The 12,198-nt window shown below is 38.1% G+C and overlaps 1 protein-coding gene across 29 annotated transcripts in view; it reads right to left on the bottom strand.

Annotated features, from left to right (window-relative positions):
- The window catches only part of Sorbs2 (sorbin and SH3 domain containing 2), a 315,195-nt gene that overhangs the window by 64,665 nt on the left and 238,332 nt on the right, over positions 1-12,198 (bottom strand). For all 29 annotated transcript variants that reach the window (XM_036166700.1, XM_036166704.1, XM_036166719.1 and 26 more), the window contains one exon: positions 1,534-1,672. In XM_036166700.1, the coding sequence (XP_036022593.1) occupies positions 1,534-1,672 (139 nt within the window). The remainder of the gene's footprint in view (positions 1-1,533; positions 1,673-12,198) is intronic.

The following is a 12,198-nucleotide window of genomic DNA, read 5'->3' as shown; positions in this document are numbered from 1 at the left end:
GAGATTGAAGTAAAGTGTTCTTTAGTAAACTTGTGGCATATTTGTTCAGTTCAGAGTCAATGAACGAAGAAGAGGGAAAGGGGTCTGCTACCAACTACAGAATGGCATACAGTTTTGTGTTCTAGATTTTTCTCTCTGTTGCTGACTTGTAGTGGCTGCAAGATGGGCCCTCTTTTTTTGAGAGGTTTGTGTGGGTATGATCTCCTTAGCATCCTTTCTGCTCTGTAGTTCTGAAAACTTTCTAGGTTCTCACTATCATGGAGACATTTTCAACCTAACTTCACATAATGGTTCAATTTGGTAACATTTTCCACACAACATTTGGGAATTTTTACATTGAATTTTTAGCAACAAAGAAATAGTTGTTACATTATTTTTAAACTATGCTAATATATTTTGCTATATAAGATTGTTTCTATCTTTGTATAGCTCAGGACTTTTCTAGGAGGCTCTAAAGCATTCACAAGACCTATGAAATTATATGCTTAAAGTTTTGAAATGAACTTTTATATGTTCATTGTTTATATAAAAACAGGTAAAACCTATATTTTAGGTCTAAAGTCAAGGCCAGTATATACTTGAATATTTATATTTTTTATTTGGTAGAATGGAGAAAACTGTGTTTACAAAGCAATGTGACAAAGAGTCACACTTAATGATTATTTAGGAAATAATCATTTTTTATTGGAGGAGGACTATAACAAACATTTTTAATTAAAATTACATATTTTATTTTATGTAAGAGTGCTTTGCTTATGTGTATGTATGTGTATACCACATGTGTGCTTGCTGTCCTTAGAGGTCAGAAGAAGGTGTCAGATCCCTTGGAAATGGAGTCACAGAGGGTTGCGAACCATCATTTGGGTGTAGGGAATTGAGCCTGGGTCTTCTGGAAAAGCAACAAATGGTCTTAACCACTGAGCCATCTCCTCAGAACCAAGGGCTATATGTCTTTGCCTAATTCTTAATCTCCAAAGGGTTGAGAACTTGTCTCTATAAACTGTAGAATCTTTATTGAAGAGAGTTCTCCCTGACTTCCCACTGCCCCAGTGTGGACTGATGGCCTTCAAACCTGAGTTTGATAGTTCATGACAGTGTGATCCACAACTTCACTGTTACTGTACTCTATCCCATCTCACACTGTTTTAATTGTCAGTTTTTCTATAGCCCAACAAAAGAACATTCTGGAATGAAAGTTCTTCCACGAAGGAACGAGCCACCTCAACAGAAAAGCTACATTAATGTTTACTGGGTCCTACAAGCTTGCCCTTCTCTCATGAGGCATTTTTTGGTTCTTTCTACCCTATCCCTTAAATGTCAACTAGCATTTTCCAGGCTTGGCTACAGATGGGATTATTACCTGCAAATAGCAAGGGACCTCTTTTCTTCAATGTGTACCCTTCCTCCCAATTTAGGGTCACCAGAGAGTGGCGTCGGTCACCCCTGCCTCCACTTTGCTACCTTGTGTGTTTCTCTGGTGACAGATAGCTGTCACATGAAAGTGGTTGTGGAAATCATGACCGCGGTACTTACCAAGCAATCTGCCATGCTGCATGATAATGCTGGAGTTGAGTGAGGCTGGCAGGGAGTATGCAGAAGGGGAAAATGGCCGTTGATAGTAACTCACTGGACTCACAGCGCCACCAGAGTTGCCATTGATGGTTATCTGGCTCTGAGAAAAGCACATGGACCCTGTTATAGCCAATCATCCCTTTAAATGACAGCAGGCGTTTCCCACTATAGGTCAGTAACCAACGACAAGGCTTTTGTTTATTTTGAAAACTGCTGTCAGAGGGCCAAAGTACTTTTTAAAAAAATTTTTCCGTTTTCTCCATCTTATCCTTTATTTGTTATTCTTTTATATTATCAGAGGGCATGGGAAGTGGTTAGGAAATGTGAGAACAGCTGGCCAGTGGGCACACCACTCTGCTTTTGGAGGTGCCACCAACAGGGGTCACTGTGGAGCAAATGGGGAAGATGACTGGGTTCTCACAACCTGGCCTTAAGTAGTCATAACTCCCTCACATTGTTTTGCTTGGTGGATTTGAGATGAATGCTCTCTGACAGGAGGGGAGGGGCTGGTTCACAACTCAGTCAGAACACCCTCTAATGAATCCGTGTTTCCAAAACAAGGTGACTAACACAGAAGGCGAGTGGTTGGACTGATGAGTCACGAAATGACCTATTCTAGTCACATACCTGGTTAAATCACTGTAAAGATGTTAAAACACTGGCTTCTCCCTACTGCAACTTGACTTAGCATTCTGATTTCCTAATAAATTGGGTTACTTGTTTACAACTGAATATTTTCTATATCTAATGCTACCTGAAGCTTCTCCTTGAGACAGCCATGAATGAGCTGCTTTTGTAGTTGTTAAAACATGCAACTTGGCATTGATGACCTAGTAGATAGCCAGAGGACACACGTGACTGAGTTTGAATCAGCTGAGATCATAGAAGTTGAACTCAGGACTATCTTAAATAGTCCTGAGTTCATAGTCCACTGAGCATTATGCAAACTGAATAATGCATGCAAATGAGATAAAACATTAGTAAGAATATTTAGTTAAAATAACAATATGGATAAGTATATACAAACATGATATGCACAGACATAGAGACTCATAACTTACAAAATTTTCTACTTTTTTTAAAAAACAAAATAAACTTCAATTATGTAAGTATGTAACACAGCAGGTGAGTGGGTGTGTGTTTATGACCTCACTCTAAGATTATTATGCTTTCAAATGATCCAGAGGAAAGCTAATTTGTTTAAAAGTCTTATCACATCAGTCCTAAAATCAATAAATACTCAATTATAAGGATTGTACTCAAATATTTCTTTAAGCTATTAGAAAGTCCTCTTATTTTGTGACCAGCTGGACATTTAAGCATATGTAAAGCATAGGATGGACCAGTACTTCAGAGCTTTCACGTAACTCTGCTGAACAATCTACAAATCTTTTTTGTCTTTTCCTAAATCAACTTTGATGTGTTATGATAATGAATGTAAAAAACAATATTTTTTATTGAACACTAAGGTTTTTAGTACAGTTGAGTACCCCTTCTCCAAATTCTTAGGGGTAGAAGTATTTCAAATTTCACAGTTTTGGATGTGGGATGTTGATAAATACATATGATATATCTTTTGGCAGGGATGGGTCTCAAGTCTAAATATGAAATTAGTTTATTTTAATAGACAATTTATACATATAGCCTGAAGGTAATTTTATAAAACATTATCAGTGTACTTGAGTTTTTTTTTTTAATTTATATATTTTAGGTATATGGGTACTTGGGATGTATGTCTGCACACCAGAAGAGGGCATCAGATCCTATTATAGGTAGTTGTGAGCTGCCACGGAGGTGCTGGAAATTAAATGCAGGTCCCTCTGCAAGAGCAGTCAGTGCTCTTAACCACTGAACCATTTCTCCAGTTTCAGAGAGGTTTTTTTTTTTTTTTTTAATTTTTAATCAGACATAAAGTCAGGCATGGAATTTTAAATGTACAATGTCATGTCCATGCTTAAAATGTTTCATATTTTGAAATATTTTAGAATTTGGATATTTGGGTTAGGAATATCAAACCTATATAATATGTAGGAGATTTGAATTAATTGGATGGCTTCAGTAGCACCAATTAGAGATAAAAGAATAAACATGAAAGCAGATTTTTTTATCATATTAAATTAAATACCTTATGGAAAAGCCATGTGCAATAAACTGATAATTGGGACTAGTTTCAGTTACAATATACAAGATTTTATATATATTATATATAAGACACATAAGTGAGGACCCAAAAGGGCCTTAACTAAGGAAATCTTTTTTGTCGAAGGTCCTGTTAAAATTCCTAAAAGTTGTTAAAAAATGTAAAAACAAAAACAAAAACAAAAAACAAACCTTTTTCCAACACATAGGACATGGGAGGGTCCCATACCTGAGGCAGGTGGCTGGTCATCTGTGGCCAGGGGTTTGGTCAGGTTATTCCCAGAAAACCAATTTTGTATCCAGACACTTCATGAATACTAAGCCATCCCAATATCCCAAACAACTGAAAAGAGGTATTTTTTTTAAAACATTTTTTTTTCTGTAGTTGTAGAAGTTAAAAAAAAATATGGCTGTGGCATTTCTCTGTGCATGCAAATTAAAGTTTTATGTGTTGATAGTATGTAGTAACTATAGAGCACAAATATATTTTCCCTTTGACAGGACCTATCAGGAATTCATGATGTAGATGGTCAAAACTGTACATCCTTCAGTGGAAGTCACAATCTCCTCATTATCAGTGACTGAGAATCTATGCAATAAAAATTAGTAGCATTTTAGCCATTCATTAGCCACTGATTAGTGATTGAATGAAATGACAGGCATTATTTTGATGATATCATATATCTGAGAACTATTTATATATTGCATAAATGAAAGAAAAATTGTTGAGATATAGAAGACAAAAATGTTTTCATGAATTTCAAAACTGGGATGGCTGAGGAAAAGTATTTCAAAGCACTTCAGGCTAAATTTCTGTAAGATGGGCTAAGATGGTTTATATTACCCACTCCCACAGTGACAGGAACATTATCAGCGGTGTCAGTCATCAAGGAGCTACCAACTACAAAGAACAATTAGTGTTATGCAGGCAGAATCACTCCTGGGAGAAAGACAGCACATAAACTATTAACCCAGGACACACTGATATGAGTCTTAGAGGAAGGGTCATGTTCCAGGTATTAATGGTAAGTTACAATATTTGAAACATTTTGGACTTTCTCTATAACTTAACCATAATGAATGATGATAATCTACTTATTTACATTTCTGATACAGTGCCTTATAAGTAAATCACTTTATAGCTTATGAGCCACAGAAAAGCAGTAAATCAGAAGTAGACCATTTTAGAGTTACCATAAATAGCACCTGTGTGCAAGAAGGAAACGTTTTAGCACCAAGTGGGCTTAATGAGGATGACTCTGATAGCCTCTCCTAACAGATGGTATAGAGTCTGTTCGTTAATCAACACCTATGCAAATAAAAATATAGCAGATAGCAAACAAGTGCAGTCCTTAAAAACATGGCGGAGGCGAAGGAAGGAAGAATAATTACATGTGTGGCAGCAGGGGTTGCTAAGGTGATGCCATCTGTCACAGCAGATCTCTGACCCCAAGCTGGGGATGGTGTCTCAGAGCAGTCAGTAGTGTCAGAGTTTCCCAGTTGAAGTTCAGCCAGAAGGGCTGTGGAGGACTCACTCTCAGCTTGGGAGGAGTGCTCGCTCAGGGAAGAGTCTGTCCTGAGGGAGCATGTGGCATGACTGTGTATAAGGCTGTTACTGGCTAGGAAAGGATGTGTATATAAACAAAGACCCTGGGTTGAAGGCGGGCAGGCAGGCTCCAGATCATCAGGTGGTGGTGGGCTGGAGCCACTGCCTGGTTTGAAAGCAATCACTGACAGACATGCTGAAGAGGCATCTGGAGTGCTTTCTCTGTGTGTCTGTGAAGCATTTACCTCCAGCACATTGGCTGTTAAACGCTGACTTTCAAGCTGGGTTTGAGGGAGAAGAATAAGAAGAGGCAGTATAAATAATTTAAATTAGTAAGAACTTTACACCGTGATGGAGAAGGTGGATCATCGTTGGCTGAATGTGCAAACACTGAGGAAATACATTCACGCGGATTAGGTGTCAAACACACAGTATGGGGAAAAGCATGGAAGTGTGAAGAACATGCATCCAGTGCATTTGGGAAAAAAGGTCCTTGTTCCTATAATATTGCAGTCCAAGCTTGGGTAAGAGCGAGAAAGTCTTGACAGGGTGAGGATGGAACTTCCTCCTCAGAAGTTTTCATGCTTTGTCCTAGCGACCATGAAATGTTATCAAGTTGTCTGTTCCTTGGCAGAATTTGTCTTTGAAAAATAAAATCTTGGAGTTCTTCCTATTGCTTCTCCACTATCAAAAAAATTCCCCAATTTAAATCTATTTGTCTTTTTTTTTCCCCTGACTTACTATTTAAGTTGATCAAACTAAAAAAAAAAAAAAAAAAAGCTACATGTAGAGAGGGTTTCTGTTCACTTTCTACTCAATAAATCTGTTCCCTGGTTCACTATAAAATATGAAAACCATTGTATTTTTAAATATCCTAGCAGTGTTAGCAGTGGGGCTGATGTGCAAAAATAAATAAAAACAGCATCAGCTACTGACAGTGGTTAGAGAGGCCCTGGGTTAGTTGGAGCTAGTGTTGGCACTGAGTCTCAAGAAAGGAGAAAGAAACTGAAGGGGAAATAAGAGGTGTAAGGACTCAAAACCTGCATGAAACCCAAGAGTTTAAACACCAGGAAAGAACCACCTGAGTAAGGAGAGAAAAGATGCACACCACCAAACATTTTTGTTGGCATCTGTTACACCCTTGATGATGTCAGATGTGATGACGAGCATCCAACTCAAAGAATGAACAAGTAAAATGGAAGCACTGGACTCATTTTCCTGCTTACCTAGAGGATATTGTCTTTTCTTTCTTTTGTTATGTGGAGTATCCAAGGATATAAGAAGGCTATAAATATTATGGGACACTAGCACAAAGATAAGGGAATGAACAGGACTATATAAACTCTTAGATACTACCTAGTGAAGATTATTAATGGCACCAGTTGCCAACTATAATTTTCCAAATAGCTGATGTCATGTAGCCTGTTGGTCTTATTATGGTCATATTTTTCTATCACTTTTAATTAAGTACTGAAAAGTCCACTATTTTAAAAGGTTGGGTCATGGATCACTTAGGAATTTGCTGAAAACTATTTTTTCTTAGAAAAATATACTCATTCATATATGCATAAAGTTTTACATAAACTCTAGGGACTCATGGATGTGCTAAAGTACATAACTGAGAAAAATTCATTAGAGAAAAATCCAAGGAGGAATTGGAAGACATAGTTTTTCATTCTAGTTTTATTTAAGTTTAATGATGTTGCTGTTTGAGCAGATCCACTTAAAATGTGGCTTTTAAAGCTGTTTATGCTTAAAAAAATTCTATAGATTTACCTGATAGAAATCTTTGTTAACAAGACTTTAAAAATTTCAATAGGAATTTATCATCTGTATTAGTTGATGTTTGCAATTATAAATTTTATGGGAGGTGAAGTATGATATTTAACTATAATTATTTTTATTTAATGTATTAAGTGTTTCTTCAGGTCTGAAGGAGTTCAGTATAAAGCAGTCTTTGGAAAGTGCCAATAAAGCTGGTTAATAGAAAGTAATTCCCCTAGGATGGTTTGCATAGATCATGATCATTTCACTTTGGCCTCCATGCCGAGTGACAATCCATGATAAATAAAAGAAATCACAAAAGCCCTTAAGTTTTCTATTCAAATAAGACTGTTTTTCTTTTAAGGTGGGAAAGACTTTGACTCTCACAGAGTTGACTTGTTCATGTCTTTCAACCCAACACATCAAAAGCTGAAGCATGTTCTTCTTGACATGGTTGTGGGTAATCTCACCATGACTGTTTCTATGTACTCTCATACATGGAAGTGTTCATCACACATTATTTATCCTTCCAAAGAGAATGACCACGGAAAACAGAACTATTTTCTATTCTTTTACTGCCTTCTGTTAACGTTCATGATTTTGAGTCTTTATAGGTATGTGTGCATGCGCATGTGTACAGGTGACATGAAATACATGCCTCTTGATGAATCCTATCACCCTTAAAATTTCTGTAGTGGAAATGATACAGTCCCAGTGTTGGTCAGCCACAGAAAGATTTGAAATGCCATCCTGTAAAGATGCCAATGACTTTCTAATTTATTAATTGAAATCCTTTTACATGACCCTGACCTCCATGTTAATAAAACACCCTCTAGACTTGAGAGGAGAGAGGACCATTTGTGTGTGTGACACTATTCCTGGGGAGACATGAAAATCCTTAACACCCCAGATAGGGAAATGATGCCATACCAAAGTCTGGGCATCCACTTGGTGAACTAATGAGTTTTATTGGGGTTACTTATAGCAACAGAAGTGACTCAAAGACACCTCTATCATCACAAGCCCACCCAACATGGGTGATAGTTCAGGAAAGATGGAAACTTGGAGCACCCTGCATGGCCTACAGGCAGCCTAACAGTCTGGACAATGTCAATTAGGCTCTTCTAGGTAGCTTGGTTGGTTTCTATGTCTTCCATGCGGCCCAGCTTGTCTGAGAGTATTCTTTGCAGCTTGGCTATCTGAGCCTCTTTTAGACAGCTTGGCTTGTTTGAGAGTGACACAGTACTCTTTACTTCTTATAGAGCCTTGGAGAGGGTGGGGCCTACTGAAACTGGTCAGTTTTAGGGACTTCCTGTTGTTATTTGGAGGTTTTTATGTCCTGTCTTAGTGACTTTCCCTTGCAGGATAAAATACTTCACCTCCCTTTAGAACATCCTGTTGTCTCACCTGCCTTTAAACACTGTCTTAAAATATCCTGTTATTTTACATCCTTTTCCCCCCACAGTAGAAGGTTTTAATCTTGGAGGAAACTGCTGCATCTCTTACGTGTCTCTCCAGAGGAAAATATGAAAAGAGAACAAAACCCATGTGTAAAAGAAGGAAGTAAGTATTTTCCCATTCTGGATTAGCTCATAGTCGGAAAAAATAGCTTCAAACAAGGATGGGGTCCCCACTCGACTCTATTTAGTGACAGGTAGATGACTTCAGAAAGATCAGTCAAATTGCTTTGTGTCTTCTTGCTTTCAGGATCATGTAAAATGAATACAGCCAAATATTGCTTTTTAGACTCATTTATTTGAGCCTAAGTTGCCATCTACTTTCCCCAACCATCAAGGGAGGAACTAGGGACACCGTCTCCCAGCTGCCTGCTCTGCACTAAGGAAGGGAGTCCTTAAGCCTTAGCATACTTACGAATACCTTCAATTATTCCAAATAAGATTGAGCCTCTTGGTCCAGATGAAGCCAATCCAGAACACTAGGAGAACTCATAGGTGAGAAAATCAAGGTATTTGCTCTATGGAGAATTAACAAGGAGGCTGGATGAAGGGTAACTCAGCAGTGGGAAAATCTATGATGGATATAAGCACTCTACACCTAAGTGCCTATGTACAGCAGAAAGGCATTCAGAATGTGCAAATCTACTGGGTAGTATATAGCAGGAACCATAGCATAATTTTATATCTGAGAAGCTGTCATAGTCTCAGAACACTGCCAAAGATGGAGTGTAGGATTAATACTGACAGGAAAATAGAGGAAGGAGAACCTACCAACTGTGAATCTGCAGTGACGTGGGTAAGCTGTTTAATTTCCCTTGGTCTTGCTTCCCTCATATGTCAATTACAAACATTAAAACTCATCTCCTACAGCGAAGAGTAAGACATTAAGAATAAATGTACGTCATGGTGCTTGGTGTGCTGTCACGGCTTTTCAAAAGCATCACAGTTTGAAAATGATAGTGATTAGGAAGCCCAGTAACGCTTCTCACAAAGCCAAGACCAGGATGTGTGTGTGTGTGTGTGTGTGTGTGTGTGTGTGTGTATGTGTGTGTGTGTGTGTGTTGGGGGGTAGAAAATTAATGTGAAATTTGTTATATTGAGGGAGAAAAAAAGGTCACTTCTTTTACCCCATGGGATAAACACGTAGAATTTAAAAAAGGCAGATTATGACTCCATATAGGAAATGATTCTAATAATTAGACCTTAGAATTCTTCAAGCCCTATAAAGCCTTATAAACTAATGGAGTTTCCCATTATGTGTACTCAGGAAAGGGTTCACCACTCATCTAGTAGAAGACGGAGTAGAAGGGAGCTTATCCAATTTCTAAATTCATATTGTTCTCCTACCATGCTGTAATGTTCAATTATTTTCTCTCTCTCTCTCTCTCTCTCTCTCTCTCTCTCAACTGGAAATTTGCCAAAGCCTTGTTCAACTATAAACATAACAAACCCACAAAGACACTACAGGATATTGACTGTCTATACATTGGAAGATATCAATGATCTGGCTTGGCTGTGGTGGGGGTGGTGCAGAAAGTGTGCTCTGAAGGTCTGTGTTCTATCATCTAATGCTGCTGACATCCGTGCATTACACTGTATCTTAGTTAAGGTTTTGATTGCTCTGACAAAACACCACAACCAAAAGCAACTTGGGGAGGAAAGGTTTATTTCCTCTTAGAGCTTATTGTCCATCATCCAGAAAAGTCAGGACAGGAATTCCAGACAGGAATCCAGAGGCAGGAGCTGATGCAGAGGCCATGGAGGAGTGCTGCTTACTGGCTTGTTACTCTCTTTGGTTTGCTCAGTTTGCTTTCTTATAGCATCCCAGGGCTGGCACCACCCACAGTGAGCTACACCCTCCTACATCAATCATCAGTCAAGAAAATGCACCACAGGCTAGCCCACAGACCAATCTTGTATAGAGGCATTTTGTCAATTGAGGTTTCCTCTTCCAAAAGACTCTAGCTTGTCTCAAGTTGACATAAAGCTAGCCATTATTCTCTGTCTTACTTAATTCCAACATATGGATCTTATGGAGCAAAAGACAAGTTTTATATCTCTTCTACATGGCAATGATAGAGACTCACCTTTGACCTCTTGACATCTGTGTAGTAGAAGTGATGTTCTGACGGATGGTGGGTTATGTTACCCCACATTGGAAGGGCTAAGTTTATCCTTCAGAAGCAAAGGCCACAGCACTCACAAATGCCATGGAAAGCCTGAGTGTGGCTGTCCACTGTCTTTACTATGTATCTGACTTACATTTGTAGCTGTCTGACAAGAACACCAATGACATTTTTAGCAGCAGAGTATTTGCTTACACAGAAGGGCAATGTACCTCATGTATGGTCTTTCTATATGTAAACTATAGGAGCTATTATTTAAAATATGTAGTTTATAAAACCACATGTCTAACTTGTCAGATATGGGGAATAGCCCAAACAGCAACCCATAATTTTCTTTTTACACTAATTGTCAGAGTTTACATATATGTAAATGAAATCTCTAAATACCAAGATTTACTTTTCATTTCTTAGAATATTTTTGTTTCTTGGGTCTATTAATTTCTTGGGAGACCAATTTTGTATCATTGTGCATGTGTGTGTGTGTGTGTGTGTGTGTGTGTGTGTGTGTGTGTGTATCTATCTGATTCATAGAGTGTAGCTTACAGGCCTTGACATTTACTATGTCTTCTTGCCAGAATATGGAATGTAAAAACCATTGTGAAAGACCATTAAACAGAAAATGAAGTATACCATGATAGGAAAGACATGAAAATTAAATGTCCATTGATGGGAGAATAAGATATATATTATTATGGACTATCCTTCAGTCTTAAAAAAGAAGGCAGTTTTACCATGTATTTTGACATGGATCACCCAGAAGATATTATGTAAGTGAAATGAACCAGTCAGAGAACAACTACTTCATGATTCAGATACACGAGGCATCTGAAACAATTGACCCAGAAGCAGATGGGAGAGGCAGTGACTGGGAACTGGGAGGGGGGCATGAGCTGCTATCTAGTGCGTAGAGTTTCATTTAGGCAAGACACATTCTAGGAATTTTCTATGTGAAATTATTAACAATAGTGTGTGGAATGTTTACAATGTGTGAGGAAAGTCCTGGGGAGATGGTTCCGTTGATAAAGTGCTTCCTTGCACCCAGAGTTGGGGTTTTTCTGAACCCACACAAAAGCCCAGCACTTAGGAAATAAAGATAGGGGATCCCTGTGGGAAGCTGGCAGCTAGACTAGCCTGAGTTAGCAAGCCCCAGGTCCAGTGCCTCAATAAATAAAGAGGAGAATAATCTAGAAAGATTCCAAACACACACACCTGCTACATACATGAACTGAAAAAGTTCTGTGAAGAAGGTAGATCTCATACATTCTTGGCAACAAAATAAAAATTGCAACAATTAATGCCACCTTCTATAAGGTGTTGTAAGACAACCCAATATGACACACTGTTAATCGGATGAAATAAGCTTTCATTTATCTGTTAAAAATTATTGTGGAAAACATCAATTTACTTTCCCAAACTGTTACATAATTTGGAAAATACTATTTTAAAATAATAATGGCTTCTGCATGTTGGGGAATTACTATGTAGAAGGCAGTATGCCAAATTTCCCATATATATTATCATACCTGCTGAGAAACTCTCCAAGATAAATGTTGTTATTAAACCCTGTATTATAGATGAAGAAACAAAGTTCAAG

This window comes from Onychomys torridus, chromosome 17 (genome assembly GCF_903995425.1).
Source record: "Onychomys torridus chromosome 17, mOncTor1.1, whole genome shotgun sequence".
In the NCBI taxonomy this organism is placed as follows: domain Eukaryota; kingdom Metazoa; phylum Chordata; class Mammalia; order Rodentia; family Cricetidae; genus Onychomys; species Onychomys torridus.
Note: the sequence above shows the minus strand (reverse complement) of the source record. Positions and strands in the feature narration are given on the sequence as shown.